Genomic DNA, 17,139 nt, shown 5'->3' with positions numbered 1-17,139 from the left:
GTTTCGCTTCGTAATTGGCGCACTTATCTTATTTCAAATTTTTATTAGCGAGTTAGCTTAAGGACTTGTATTATATTTCTATAAAGAAGCTAGGCTATTTGAGGGATCAAAATGTATTCAAATACATTACAGCTAAAATGCACCCATCTGGCCGGATTAGAGTTAAATCTTTCTTTCAGGCAGAGAAAAATTAAAAACTTTAAAGAATATTTAATTCATATGAAAAGAAAACCGAATGTTTGCCAGTTTTATAGGTAGAATATTTTCTATGGCTTGAAATCCACTCATGAGCACACTTGCTGTCCATTTATTGAAACAAAGTTGAACTTTAAATCTTTTTGAGAAGAAAAGGCAAGCAGTACCCAAAGAAACTATATCACTTTTTTGAACTGGAAAATGAAATCCGTTATTTGTATATTTATTTATAGGTTTATTTCGTGTAAAGGTAATTCAATAAGATTGCAAAAAAAGTGCAACAAAGCTTGCCGAAATAGTTTTTTGTATTGTATTTGTGTAGCAAGTCCGAAAACCATACCAAACAGTCATTCATTCTGGGTACACATTTTTACTTTAATAAAATGTGAATTTTCAGAATACGGCAGTTTGCTTATCAACTACTCAAATGGCTTGTTCTGTTGATTGGAAAGGGCGCGAAATGCATTTTTTGCAGGACGGCCATTTTCATAACGATGGGCAACGGTTCCCTGTTGCCGAAGAGTGTACAGCTTTATGACTAAGTTTCTCAAAACGAGTAGTACCAATTGTCTGAAAAAAAATAAATCAATAAACATATTTCAAATAATTGGTGTCAACAATTAATTTTACCAACAGAAGCAAAACAGACATCTCTAGAATTGTAGCGAATTACCTCTAGCGCTGAAAAAGCACGCTTCACATACTTTGTTCTTTAGCAACAGAATCTGACTGCCTGTTGACACTTGAATCACTCTGTAGAAACTGTTCGACATATACCAGTCAACTGAATGTGAAATCATACTTTTCCAGCACGATAAATGATATATGCCATAAAATAAAACAATCAATGAGTATGAAATTAGCTATGAAGTTATTTTTCCTCTTCAATTTATTTTTCCATAAGCTTAATACGTTTCGTAGTGATGGTTTATCTAGGTCTTCAAAACAGTTAGTAATAGCCTATTCTACTTCATCATCTTGAGCAAAGTTTTATCAGCTTTATATTAATTTTTGGGAATGAACATATTGCCAATCTGAAGAGGCTAAATCGAAGTCACACAATCGCAATACCTCACTTGTGAGCGGGACATTGCCGTTCATAAAACGATTCAATTTGCTCCAAATTTTTGTCTTAGTGGCTTTATTTAGAAATTTTCAAACTGATATCCTTTTCTTTAAGACTGACAAAAAAGTGGGCTGATAAATTTAAAAAAAACTGTAGCCACCATCTTCTCAGCCATTTGTGTGACCTTCAACTTCCCAGGTGATGCACAGTGGGACCCTCCATGGCAAAAACAATTCTTCAAGCTTGTTCGAAAATCAAATACAGGTAGATAAAATAATTAGCAACTAATGAGCTCGTTATTTCAAAGTTTGATAATATATTATTTAGAGAATACCATGAATAAATGCAAAAACGAAATTATTTATAGTTTCAATTGTAACGCCAATGTGCAAACTTCAATATAAAAAAGTATTTCGTATTTAAAAGTGATATATTCCAAAATAACAGATACTTTTATTTTCTTTAATTTCCTATTTAATTTAATGATTTTGTGTTTATAATTTCATTGTACCAGCTGCTATAAGTGAGACATATTAAGGGTCAGTCGAACTGTATGTGGACTTATAAAAAATGATTAGCTTTTGTCATGACTATATGAAACTTTAGGCTTTCAGTTTTCATTGTCCACCAAATTTAGCTGCTAGTTTCTGTAAACTTAAAAAAAGAAGGTTATCTTTTTAGGAAGTCCACCTCTTACTTTGAGAGACTTATTTGAAGCATCGCGTGCGAAAAGGGATAAGCAACAAATCGTCCCCTTTCTGTGTTAACCTCGTATCTAATATACAAAATCATAATTTTCAGTAAATCGATAAAAATGTTTAGAGTTACTTAACTTATATGAAAAGTTATAACTTATTTGATTCGATACTTATAGTAGATACGAGGGTTTTGATTTCGAACATGTAGATACGAGAAAAATCGAAACGCTCTGAAAAAAAATTCTATGATCATTATAAACATTGTATGTTTTGTTTTACGTAACAGGAGTTTTGTCGGATATTTTGTGTGAGGATGAGGAAAAATGGATCAACTGCCAACGCAGCTGCCCTTAATTTGAAAACAAATATTCAAATTGGTTGGATAAGTATGTTAAGTTCAGCTTCCAGAGACAATACCAGGTTTTTCTAGAATATTACAATTATCTGGGTTGGATTCGCGTAAAGAGAGACCACTGAAGTCTTTTAAAGATTGTTCCAATAGAATGAAAAAGCGGGGAGTTGAAGACTTAGTTTTTGAGGTTAATTTGCAATTTGCTTTGAAAATGTCATAACGACATTGTGAGGTTGAGTAAAATTGTTCTCAATTATCTCTTCAAGAAACACTTAGTCTTTAAGTAAATAAATTAAATAAGTAAATATTTCTCCGATTTGTGGTGAAAGCAATTTATAAAGATATTTTTCTGGGCTACAAGTCAATACAGAAATTTCGAAATTCTCGTTTGTCCGACGATATTACCGTTACAGGAACATCAGCCGAAATAAGCTTACAAAATCTTATGAATAAAACATCACAAAGTAACTGGGGTTTTGACGGAACAACTTGAACATATGAATTCATTTTTTTACTGCTTTGGTACTTTTCAGACTTTACAATAATAGTACCACTCTGTGGACTAATCCCAGGCCTTCTTCTATTGCCACTCTGTTAGATTTTCATTTCAAGAGGGTTCAGAATAAATTAAAACAGAAGAAACTCGAATACTTAAAGAGATTTCAAGTTAAAAAAGACATATACAACTTCTACATCCTGAAATATAAAAATTTGAGTGTTTACTTCATACTTGTATATCTTATTATTACCTTTTAAAAATTGGCAAGTCAGAGAAACGCCACATACGCAAGGCACAAAGACGAAATCCAAATTAAATTCTAGAGCCTTTAGGTCTAAATGTGGATATAGTAAAAAGTAGGTTTGGCAACACAAATGATGATAATGTAGCCAGAATATTTTTTTTTTTCAAATCTTGCTTTGTTTAATTACAGGAGTTGATATAAATTTGATTAGAAATAGATTAAATCATACTAGAAAAAGTTCTAGAATATTTTCTAATACAGATTTTATCACCACTTCAATGTTACTTTTTACCCTTGTATTAGCAATGTTATAGCCTAGACACACGGTGGCGTTAATCGGGATTAACAATTTAATTCCGACTTATCTCAGGAGTTAAGTGCAACTAATCCGGATCAACTACTAAACTTAATCCCCATAATTTAAAAAGTGGCAGTTAATACCAATTGTGCATGAAAAATAATGAAACTTTTAAAGAGAAGAACAAGAAAGACTGGATGCAATGCTAATTTGCACTAACACGTTTTAGATTATATTAATTTAATTGCTTTGATATTTCGAAGCGGTTTCAGAAATTAAAGATTTTTTTTAGATAAAGAATTATTTCTTAGAATGAGGGCTGCTAATACGCGTATTTGTTGCGTGTGGTCCATCTTTTACTCATAAAACTATCGAATAGGCAAAGCAGCTGTTCAGTAATCCGCGTAACAACCGTCTGTCACACCACAATTTCAATCAGAATTAACTGCAAGCTCTTTATGGTAGCTCTAAATGTATTTAATGTGTGGCCCGCTGATAATGGCAAGAATTTGGAAAGTCTAAGCGGAGAAAAATTTTGCTTCACAAAGTATTTTTACTTAATGTAAGTTTGCACTAGAAAGAAGAAATTACATAGATGAATTTTATTCAACTCTGCTAAAATTAGTGGGAAGATTATTGTGCCAATAATGAAAAGAAAAAGAAAGTTTATAAGACATTTCCTCTGTCATTGTCACGTCCTAAATTTCTAATTCTTTGGATGTCTGATAGACTTAGAATCCGCAACCCTCCCCAATATTACATCCTTTATTAGAGAGACGAAGTGGTTTTGCCAACTAAAACAAGTGAAATTTTCGATCTTATTTAAAAAAAATACAGATTATATATGTATATTATACAATTTTCCTGAAATCATGTGTGAATACTTATGTTAATATTTTTATTGAAAAATCGGAAAGTTTTAAAAATGTATAGAATTTTTTTTTACTTTCCTCATATTAAAAATGAGTGCAGAAATACACTCCAATAGAGGCAGATTTAAGGATCTAATTATCCAGCATTAACCCGAAGATTAAGACTTCGGCCAAGGAACCAATAACCAATAAAAGGAAAATAAGCACGTACAACAGGTAAGCCTCTAAATCAGATCCATATAGTATACGAACGAATTTTCTGTTTTATTTATAGGGTTCCACGTATCGTAATAAGGCACCCCTACTAAATGAAAGTGGTGAGGTCCTAATGTAGAGGATAACGAAACTGATGTTTGGCAAGTTGAAACATTTTTCAGACACACTAGTGTATATGAGAAATTTTTTTCCGAATCGACAAGCTTAACATAAACGACGCTTAAGCTCTTTCATAACCATAAGAAGTTGACATATTTACTGGATTTTAACTGTTTAAATTTTAATAAAATGAAAATATAATAAGTGCCTTTTGTTCGTATTTAATGACTTATTTCACAGCGTTAATTTGTTGCCGCTCACTGCAATCAAGAAGCGGCTTATGGTTGATTTTCTTTTCATTATTTTGTTTTCCAACATCCAATGAGAAAATTAAAGTGCAACATAGTATGTAAATATATGTATAACTACATTTGTACATACATGAAAATGCAAATGTGAGCGCTCGTAACTTAATGCATTTCATGCAAACAAAAGACCACAAATAAGCATACACGCGTACACACACACATACATATGCCTGCCTGCGCAAAGTGACGTTTTGAACCGCAATCCAACAAAATACTAAAGCAAAGAGCTACAAAAACAATATCCCATATGACAAAACTACTTCCCTTCTCTTGCACATTCACTCACACGTACAAGCCCATCTCATTAAGACGTGCTTTGTAAATTTTAATTTTAATAATAAAATGTTGTTGCGCCACTAGTGGGAGCACCCAAGAGGAATGTGAACAAGCGCAACATTGCACATGGCAGACACCAGCTGTGACAGACAGGCTGAAAGCGTGTAGGAGAGGAGAAGGGAGCAAAGCGTTAAAGGATATGCATTTCGCAAACAACAGCGCATATTCTCTATGTATGTGTATATGTTTATATGCACTTACACAGTCATACTCATGTATTTGTACATATGTATGTGAACACGTACCTGATACCGCCGCGGGTCACATCATAGTTGAGTACATCATCGCCGTGCTTCCAGAACACAACCGATGTGGTCATGGCGACATTGCGGACCACACATGACAGCTGCAACGTCGAATCGATTTCATAATATTTTTCCTGTAGCGGATCACCGAACTCGTCAACAATCATCACTTTGGGTGCTATGGGATTTACGGATACGGAAGAAATGGGAAAAAGTAGAAAAATTAAGAATCACAATGAATCCAAATATTATATATGGCTATATTATAAGTGTGTAGGTTAGGGTGGGTTAAATTTTCTTCTGCGCCAATTTTAGACAGATTCGGATTTTGATTATAGTTTTAAGAAAGAAACTTTAGGCCAGCACAGATCAAGAGTCAGTGTGGAAGAGTACGAAATTAATATGAAAGTTACCATTTTTAGTATTATATGTGCCCATAATTATGATAGTGGTCTAAGTCATATATTCCTTGTTTGGAGATATTTAATGAATTGCGTTAGAACGTATTAAAAAATATTTTTATATTATGCGACATTTTAATTTCTAATTTTCTTAATTTTGATTAATGGAAATTTATTATGTTGTTTTTAAAGCTTTAGTTGACTTAGACTATTTTCAAAATTAACTGAATGCACTATAAATGGCTTAAAGCAATAAAGAACTATGAGTTTTATTTGAAGCAATAACTTTAAAGAAATAATTCATGAACATTTATTAATTATTTTTAAAAAGTCATCAACTTTCATCATTTTTCTAATTTTTAAGATACTTAAAATGTTTAAGATAAACTGGATGCATGGCGGTAAACACATAATATCTTTATGTTTTCCTTCCGTTACTGGTCTAGGAGTGGTGTATAATGGAAGTAATTTTATATTTTCGTATATTTTTGGTCTTCCTCTTTTAGATGAAAGCTCCAAAACGTGGACGTTGGAATCATGTAAACTAGTTTTTTAGAACATTGTATAAGATTCATTTTTCAGGACACGCATCCATTGAATTTTCAGTTCATAAGTAAGTTTTTTTTTTTTTTTTCAATCCTATCAAACCGAAATCACGGACATTTGGTAGAAAGAAATGACCCGATACCAGAAATTTGTTGTCTACAGTTTCAATATTATTTTTTTTTTTTCATCCATTTTAATGCTACTTTAATGTTACGAATTTGGTCTGAACACGCATCACTGTAAGCTATTACCTATTTTTGAGCAATTATAATATCCTCCATATGCGCTAAAATGCATGGTACTACTTCATGTGCACCTCTTGATGCTGTAGTTTCATCCCATACATACATTTTGACATTGTCATTATGGAAATTATGAAAGCCCAAGTTATACACGTACATACACTATTTCACTTGTTAATAAAGTAACGAAACAGACAATTTAAGGTACACAAGTGCTTTTAGCAAATCAAACGAGAATCTAATGTATTCGCTGGAATTTTCTTTGGCTTTTTTCTGGTCTTCTGCAGTTCCTAGGCAAGTTCCTTGCTGTTAGGACATTTTTGTAAATGTATATCATTATTTAAATTATATGTAATTACTTCAAATTTTTGACTTAAACCCCTTTCATAATTAACACGAAATGAATTTCGCATAATGTTGAAATTACATCCACTATCTAAAGGTTCATTTCTGACGATGTCGTGAAAATTACATTAAATATATATAGTTTAAGATAATGTGGATGTGAGATAAGTGATAAACTCATTTTTTTTTTTTATTTTGACTTAGACCACTTTCCTAATTATGGACACATATATTAATGATTTTTTTAATACAAACTTGTTCTTGGCATTTTTCGATATGAACATCTTATTTTTAATACCTGTTTTTTACTCAAAGAATTGAAAGATGGCGCTACAAAGCAAATTATGTGTAATTTGCAATTTCAATTTGGACGAAAACCAGAAATGATTTGGAGGAAAACCAGAAACGATTTCAATCTAAGTAAGTTAGTGGTTGACTATTGTATTGGAAAGAGGTTAATGATATAATTTTGCTCATAACTTAATTCTCTTCTGTTTGATTGATGAATTTACTGAACTTAATTATCATACCTAGTATACATATGTGTACTTTTAAGAGACAATTCCTCACAAATACAAGATACTACTTTTAATCCATTTCTTCCAATTTAACATTTTAGACTATTCCTAGTGAATTTATATACGTTTTAAATTATATTCACAAAATCCCTTCCATTATTCAATGAAGTGCTTTCTGCACTTCTCGCTGAAGAGCTTTCTCTTTAACTTTCAGTATAGGTCACAGCAGCGCCCCTCCTATTCTTCTGAGCATACCTTTATAAGAAAATCACACTAAAACTTGCAAAAAAAAAACTAAAAGAACCGTTACCTTTTACTATTGGGGCATTCACAACGATGATGCATTATTGCATTTCGTAAACTTTAAATGGCTACAAATATATTTAGAGAGTTCGCAACGAATCGCATAAACCATTTTACGAATTTTTCCTCAATTAGACAATAGTTGGCCCGGTTTCAAGTCCACTACCATTTATTTAACAGTTAAAAGCTTTACCACATAACTCAAAACGAGACTTCGCGCACTATGTTGCTTCTAAAATTTATTTCTAAAATGTTTTTGGAGACATGATTTTATTTTTATTTTTACATTGAACACAAGAAGACTTTTCCTACTTTATATCGTCCCAACCCCTTTTATTTTTATGAATCACACGTCGAGCATTAACTACTGCATATATATTTCTGTTTCTTAAATATTTGATAGAATTTTTGGAAGTATGAATAAATTACAGATCCTCATGCTCGAAATATTCTACAGACTTCAGCAAGGAAAAAAAATTACATATGAAATACGAGATATACGAGGTGTATTCAAAATATAAGATGAAGGTTTCAAATTTCACGGGCTACGTACATTTGACTTTTGATTATTTTTTTATGTTGGTACACTCGTCTCGAAGATATGTTAACGGCTTTAACAATAAAGCATATTTAGTTTGTTTGTGAGTGGCATGAATAAGACAAGAGTTTTGCGTGCTCGGCGATTCTCTGCTATTGACTCTTGGCTCTTCTGGAGTCTTCCATTGGGACGATCGGCCTTGATTTGGATATCATAACCATACACACATGAAACCTTCACCTTATATTTATTTGAACACACCTCGTATATAAATAGTTGGCGCATTGGTTTTTATGAGGAGCTTTTTCATGGCAGAATCACACTCGAAGATTCGGCGATCGGCGATAGCTATTAGAAAGAACCTTTTCTAGCACCATCACGAAAACGATACTCGTATCGTATCAATTCTTTAGATAAAAAAATCCCCAAGTACAAGTTATGCAGAATCCGAGTCTGATGGGAAGGTTGTCGACAAAAATCATTCTTTACAAACTAACCCGCCCTACTGCAGGTGTATACCATATACACATTTTTCCATTTGTTGGTAGTTACATATACTATATACCATACACAGAGCATTCACACTCGTAATTGGCCAGATTACACACTAATACCTTTCGTGATGGGTATATGAAATGCAAAAACCGTGTTTGTATTATATGCGAGTGTAAGGAGGAAATGCACTTAAGTGGTTGTATGTGTTTTATTATTGCTATATATGTTTGTGTTTTATGTAAAATACTTACATGCATACTTTTGCGTGGAAATGCGTATGTATGTATATTTTTGTAAATGTAACTCATAACTAAATGCCATTAAATCGTATATTTATCAGCGTGAGTGCATTTGGGTGCATCCAACCATACATGATTAAATTATTTCCTACATTACTAACATCCATCACTTAACAACAACAAGAAAGTAAAGGACTAACTCTATCCCATTTTATTGACATGCTGTGATGTGATGACATGCTTTTATCGGCACTTCGAATTTATTACATTGACACCACTCCACTCACATACATACGCATACGCACTTACACACAGGCATATACAAGAGCGAACACAAAAATCTGGACATCTGAAATAGTTTTGCTATTTGACATCATATTTGAAATGAGTATGGCTGGCACTTCTGGTAATCGTAGTTTAAGTGAAGTATTGCTGAGTAATCCAGAGCCATTCTCGCTACTGGAAGCAGTGTTCCCGAATTGAGGTATTCAAGAGTAATCCCATGTTAGATATTAAATCCTAATAAAAGTTGCACGTCAAGTTTAAAACTCTTAAAGCCAACATAAAGTGTCAAAGACTATTCAACCGATGGAAGCAGTTAAACCGAGAGTTTTATCGCTTAGTTTTAATGATTTTTTAGGCAAATTTTTTACTTTGTACTCTTCAGTAAGAATATAATAATAATGTTAAACTATTCACAGTAATTTATCATTAATAAGAGTAAAAAATAATAGTGATATCTGCCACCTGATGTACTTATACTCGTATGTTCACTTCAGTGCCTCACGCAATATTCAGTTTTCATATTCACTGAAGAGACTCACTGCTAGCTCAGCGGCTTTGTGAGTAGCAAAATTGTCATATGTCATATATCAAGCTCACTTCCATATGCCTGAAAAGGCTTTGGTTTTAGCAGAATGCTGAAAAGAATTGAAAGTAACACCTTTCAGCCAGTAATGTACTCAAAAATGATATTCCACGCTATTATTTTATCTAATACATAATACTTAATATATTATTCAATGGTAAGATTATCTTCAAAAAGGTAGGTGTACCTTGGCCTCCAAAGTCATACCATTTGATGCCTCTTGCCTGTATTTTTGTAAATCATTGGTTTTACTGAGCAAGCCATTTAGTACCTCAGACCTAAGAACTAGCATAGAGCACCCTTATCTTGACATGTAGGCCCAAGTGCTCGAAAAAGTAGTCAAAAATTTATGATTCTGAACAATCTACAACATATCTGAAATCGTACATGTCTAGAAGGCGCGCTTCATGACATTAGTATAAGATGGCGCCAAATAAATCGAGAAATTGGCTAGAAGACGGGAGATGCACTGTACTCAGTGACAATCTTAGGGCATCGAGAAGCTTCAGATACACGAAGTTCTTAACGTTTTTATTTTCATAAGATTTAGCTTGGCATTTTTGACAGTTGTTGTATTATCGAGAATTGCTTTTTTTTATAGATATATTGGATATATATATATATATATATATAATGGCTCACGTGATCAGATATTTGGCAATTCTATTCGATCTGTGATGAAAGAGCCTACATCAACACCTTTCCATCTTAGCTGAGTCTTCGGAAAGAGCAAAAATTTTGTTGGACCATAAATTGATACTCCAGAATTTATTTATCTTGGCACCGCCGTTAACAGCAACAACGATATCAGCCTGGAGATCAAACGGAGAGTCACTCTTGCTAATAGGTGTTACTATGGGCTAAGTAAGCAATTGAGTAGTCGAGCCCTCCCTCGCATGACCAAACTAACACTTTACAAGACGCTCATCATACCCGTGTTGCTTTATGGCGCAGAGGCATGGGTAGTGTCACAAAGCGATGCAGCCGCTCTTGGGGTGTTCGAGAGAAAAGTTCTTCGTAAGATCTTCGGTCCTGTGCGCGTTGGCGAAGACTACCGTTCAAGAATGAACCACGAGCTGTATGAGCTCTACGCCGACATTGACGTAGTTCAACGCATCGCCATCCAACGCCTGCGTTGGCTAGGGCATGTCGTGCGTATGGATGAAGAAGCTCCAGCAAAGAAAGTGTTCGGTAACGGGTTGTTATGGCTACCTAAGTAATTAAGTATAAATTGATACTACTTTCCTTTCCTCCTTTAACTTTCAACAATCCACAGCCAGTCCTTTCGGAAAATATTGGAAATCCATATACAATATTTTATGTGTTCAACCATTTTGCTACTTTAGTTCTACCCCACGGTGCGTACATTACAGTAACGGGAAAAAGTTTTCGAGCCAACTGGCTAAAAACAAAAAAAACTATACATTGATGAAGGGATAACCGCGAGTTGCTTCCATGCATTGGAGCGTGAAGTTAATTGAACGAGATGTAACTCTATTAGGGAGAGCTTAGCTTAGGAACGCTGGGGCACTAACCCAGGATAGCGGGAGTATTGCCTGCGCTTCTGGGTGAGTTCGTTTACGTCTTTAAATATTTGAGTTGATAGTTCGTAAAGTTTATAAGCGTACACAAATGTGGAACGTCTAATCAAGTCTACCTGCCAAATACATTTAAACTACGAAATACGTAAAGTACTACCACCGCTATTACTATAAGGGTTTCTAGTAAGGGGTTCTAGAACTGGGGTCATGTTGTTTTGCGGCACCTGTTTATTATTTAATCATAGATGCCAAATTACAATGACAAGTTTTATGATCGAGTACCTCGTACAAATAATAAAAAATTATACCATTTGACCGCACCAGACTCTTTTTTATGGGGTTTTCTGACGTCGCAGGTCTATACCAATAAGCCACAATAGACTGATAGCCTCAAGGTCAACATAATATAGATCACTGCTCAGATACAAGCGGATTTTTGTGGTAGAGTCCTTGGATATTAGATCTTCTGGATCTGTGCCCTTATTGGAAAACTCTGTACTATAACAATAAAAAATTTAATGCAGCAAAACGTTTTCAATATTTTTTCACTTTATTTGCATAGCTATGCGCTTTATTTTTAGAAAAGAAAATTTTGAAGCTAGTATTCAGTATTACCAAAGCATGCCATATTTTCGACATCCTTGCAACAGGAACGCATTAATTGGAATCAACGCTTTACTATTTCATTTAAGCTGAACTGTGTCGGTATAGCCGAGCTTGGGTTCCAAAAATATGGCGCTATATGTCATAGATGCACTGCAACGCTCGAAGTTGTAAAGAAAATATTTGGCAGTTCGATAATCCCTCGGTGAGAGTCCTTCAATTAGCCACAGAAACCGAGCGCCTGACATCCCTTCATTAATTCAGCTGGCACTACGACGAATACTTAGTCTACACTAACATCACTTTGGAAGAGCTCGAAGTCGACATTTGAGATACTATTGGTGGGAAAATGTCGCACATATTGGAAGTAGCCACCGTAGCTGAATGGGTTGATGCGTGACTACTATTCGGAATTCAGAGAGAACGTAGGTCAGAATCTCGGTGAAACACTAAAATGAAGAAAAAGTTTTTTCTAAAAGCGGTCGCCCCTCGGTAGGCAATGGCAAACCTCCTGTAGGTCCCTACATTTGTGGAACAACATAAAAACGCACACCACAAATAGGAGGAGGAGATTGATCGAACACCCAAACAGGGTGTACGCGCCAATTATATATATATATATATATATATGAAGGAGTCAACAAAAATTCGAGCAACCGGTACGATCAGAGAAGCCGATGCGGAATTTTGTATGAAGTGAAAGTAGCTTCAATATAATGTCAAATTCCATGCTACATTCCATTCCATTATCTTTCACCGTTGATGTTTCACTTAAATATCTTTTCCTATCTCTCAGAGCCACGCTATATGCATAATATTACTACAAGTTCCACTATTTCAATTTAAATATTTGATGCTGATAGATGTTGCTTGACTTATTGCATGAATCTGTCCGAACCAGTCATTATGCTGCCTCAAATGCATGTCTGCTAACGTCCTTTATTTTCATGTTCGCCACTGTATACGCACCACATCATTAAATTTTCTCTTATCATTCCACACATCACACCGCAATGCAACATTTTATACCACATCATCAACTCATTATATGATCACTTTATGATTGCGTTGAGCCAGAACTCAACGCCGCGCCACTTAATCACACCCTCACTCACCATTGACGAAGAGATTAATTTGTATCACTCGTGGCGGATGTGTCGATATCTGGCACTCATACATAGCTTCATCGTCCTTTTTCACGTTCGTGATTTTCAGACGCCAATTATTCGGATATTGAAACTCCATTTTATAGCGTTTGTCGCCGGTATAGGTATGCAGTCCGACCGTCAATAGATCCAGCGCATTCTCGCCCTGTGCATTGCGACGCACCCAGGACACCTAAACAGAGTAAAGCATAATAACTATTATATTAGTTTAATATTTTGTAAAGAGCTCGTGATACAAGTTAAGTAGATGAAAGTAGATGCTAGCAACTAAAGAAAATCACAAATAACTGGGCCCTGCACTACACCATGGATGTATCTGTCTACTGCTCGAATGGATGGTTGCTGCTTACAAGCGACCACCTTTAGGCGCCAAGCTCATGATCATGAACATCGCTTCGTATAGTACAGTTTATATTGCATTTCATTAGAGCAAAAAAAGCTCCCTTCATTTACTGTAGCGCATTTACTGAAGTACTTTGTTGACGCATGCATAATTGAAACGCAGTAAGAAAAAGTATCTTAGAAAAATGAAGCGCATAATTTAGCATACTCTCTTGAGTGTGCGAAGCAGTGTGTTTCGAGTGGAAAAAATGTAAGATGGAAGGGATGCATATTCAACTAGCGTAGCTTAAATGTTTGCTGTGAACTCTGCATTTTTCAAGGCGCTTTAAATATTGTAAACATTTCAGGGTTTCCAATGTGGTCATAACAATTTTATTTTCAAAAACTAACGCACTCTTAACTTCTTTCTGAGCTAACAATGTAAAAACGTCACTCAGTGCTGTAAATTCGTCTTAGTGGAATTCACGAATGAGTAACGTTATAATTCTGAGCAGGCGTTCGCACCTTTAAGGCGTTTAAATTGCTGGTAACGATCATCTCAGCAGAGAAGATCGAAAGACTTAAAAAAATTAAACATTTTAGAAAATCGATCTGAATGTTTTCAATTTACTAATTCACCTTAAGTAAAAGTGAATGCATACTTCCATCTAATGATATACTCTTAATAGATATCGCTATGAACTTTTAACATGGCATTAAAGTAGAGTTCGTAGTTATTTCCGCGTACTAATTTTATTTTTTCTCTTCTCTTCTTTAATTAAGAGCCCGTTTCTTGAAACAAGTAAGTGGTATTCGCTATTAAATGCTTATCTTTAGTGTGATAAAAAAATAGTCGAAATACAGAACAATCGCCATCGTAAGCGCTTGCGCCCCTCAGCTTAATGGCATACATTGGCTGAACTCTAATTTCAGCTTCTATAATAAAGAATATTTCAACTAAAATCACTATAACGTCTTTCGTAAAGATAGCGCTGTTGGTAGAACGGGGTGCTCCTCGGAAGGAGGGGTTCTTATCGCCGTTCAGCGTAAGCTACATGCCTTTCAAATTGAACTTTCTAATGAAAACCCATAATCGGTCTTAATGACTACGCTGTTAGTTCTGCCTTTTCCAAACTGAATACAGAAGCAAAACGAATAAGCCTGGGGGTGAACGAGGATAAAACGAAGTACTTCCTGTAATTAAACAAACAGTCGGTTCTCTAGCGTATCGTCATTCACGTCACTGTCGTTTATTTAGGAATCAGCATTAACAGCGATAACAATGTCAACCCTGAAATCTGGCCAACAAGTGCTACGTTGGACTAAGTATGTAATTAAGTAGTAAAGTCCTCTTTCGACGAACAAAATGAACTATCATATTTATAAGGTTCTCGCCATGCCCGTCCTATTGCATGGCACAGAAGCTTGGACGATGACAATATCCGATGTAGCACCCTTTCAAGTGGTTGAGAGAAATATCCTGCGGAAATTTTTGAAACTTGGCTCGTTGGCAATGGCGAGTATCACAGGCGATGGAACTATATACTGTATGCACTTAGTGCAGTGAATAAAGATCAAACGGCATCGTTGGAACATGTCGCCCGAATGCCCACAAACGCTCCGCTTCTGGAAGTATTCGATGCCGTACCAGCTAATGGTAGAAGAGGAAGAAGAAGGCATTCTCTGCGTTAGAAAGATCAGATGGAGAAGGACTTGGCTTCCCTTGCTGTGCCCAGCCGGCAATAGTTAGCACGAGAAAGAAACGACTGGCACGCTTTGTGAAACTCGGCCAAAATCGCGTAGGAAGGTAACGCGCCAATTAAGAAGAAGAATTAAGACCCTATTCTGGAGCAATTGTGTGCTTACGCGAAAAGTTCTTGCGGTTTTGATTCCTTTTTTCTATTAGTCTCATACATTCCGCCAACTATAATGTTAATTTAGATATTGTCTCCTTTGCTCGTAATATCTTTTATTTTTGATATTTTAGTCTTTTGAATATTTTATGGTCTAAAATTTGTTCTCGCTTTAACTTTATTCCAACTAATTTTACATGTATGTTGGTTTCGGTGTAGTTCTAATTAATTGTTTTGAAACAAAGACTCAGTCGAATTATTTTCACATTTTATTCTTCTTTAAATTTTTGTACTTTGGACCTCTCTACTGGCGGCATCTTAGATCTGCTCTCAACCCAGACTTAAGTGGAAGCTCTTTCAGTAATTCTCTTTAAAATGTGACCCCTCATTCCAACTCCACTAAAAATTGGCTTTAATAATAAATCACTAACAGACGTAATATTCATTGATAATTGCAAATTGTCATTAGTTGTTCCAATCTTTAAAAGTCACGCTGAATAACTTTGTCATTTACCAACCGATCGACTTCAACATACATGTTTTCGATACGTCAATTCAGTACAATTTCAACCATGGATCGCTTTACTTCGAAACAACCGAAATCGACACTATAAAACCCGAAATGCTTCACAAGGTGATGACAAACGCAGAAAAAAGATTGCAGCTTGTGATTGCTAATAAAGCTGGCCACTTGATTGCTATTGTATTCAAAAAATACAATAGTTTTAATAAATTGTAAATAACGAAAAAAAATAAAAGTACCTCACTTATAGAAATCAGTTTTTTTAACGTTATTCAATGTTTTCATACCGACATAAAAGATGGCGCTCCCTGTATAATTAATGAAAAATTATACTTCGCTACGAAAAGTTTAAGTTTTGTGTGGACTTCAAGTTGATGGCATCTGCATTGATTTCGCCAAGGTCTCTGAGACTGTCTCATATATTTATAATTATTTTGTGTGAATTGGAATCTCTTTATTTTCACTCTGTTTTCCTTAAACGGTTAAAATGTTATTCAAAGGAAACGAGTTGTCTTGTTACATTTGAAAGTGAATCTTCTGCCCACTTCATTGTCAGAAGTGGTAATGAAGTAGTATTTTGCCTTAATTTTCGTCTTTATTATAAATGGTGCTTACAGATGCTTCTACCAGACACCTATTATGGAGAGGACACCTAGAGTGCAGAGGACTTAAAAATGTTTCCCTCGATTTGTTCGGTCTAGGTGGAACATGCCTCATTTATTTGGCGAACCTTTCCTCATTTTGTTATCATAATAATGGCATTTGCCCTAAGATCTATAAGCCCGTCCGTCCCATTTCCTTCTTATAGCTTTCGCTTGTTATTAATCAGATTAAAGTCGCTCGAGTGCGGAAGATCGATTATATCGCTGTTTTTTGTATTGTATTTATCGTACTTCAAGGAGAGATTGATTGCGCGTTTCTCTTCCCACACATTAACTTTCTTGTTCCGGCGAGAGCTTTACCGAAGCTCTATCCTTTTTATCTCAATATATTCAAAACGAATTTAGAGTCTAATACACCTATTGCCCGGACTCTTCGCGAATTTGATGAGATCTCAAATTCCATTAGATTTCATAATAACTAAAAGTCTATTCACATTTTTGTTCAATGCATCTTTTAATTCGCCGATATAAATTATTATTTTATTGATCAAATGGAATTTTGGTTTTAGCTCGTTTTACTTAATACTTGGTTAATAAACGGTTTGTA

General features: G+C 34.8%; 1 protein-coding gene across 1 annotated transcript in view; it reads right to left on the bottom strand.

Moving 5' to 3' along the window:
* The window catches only part of LOC128862501 (myb-like protein A), a 181,310-nt gene that overhangs the window by 13,835 nt on the left and 150,336 nt on the right, over positions 1-17,139 (bottom strand). Inside the window, exons 5-6 of the mRNA XM_054101161.1 lie at positions 13,183-13,405; positions 5,429-5,606 (exon numbers count right to left, since the gene is read on the bottom strand). Of these exons, the coding sequence (XP_053957136.1) occupies positions 5,429-5,606; positions 13,183-13,405 (401 nt within the window). The remainder of the gene's footprint in view (positions 1-5,428; positions 5,607-13,182; positions 13,406-17,139) is intronic.

This window comes from Anastrepha ludens, chromosome 4, assembly GCF_028408465.1.
Source record: "Anastrepha ludens isolate Willacy chromosome 4, idAnaLude1.1, whole genome shotgun sequence".
NCBI classification, from domain to species: Eukaryota; Metazoa; Arthropoda; class Insecta; order Diptera; family Tephritidae; genus Anastrepha; species Anastrepha ludens.
Note: the sequence above shows the minus strand (reverse complement) of the source record. Positions and strands in the feature narration are given on the sequence as shown.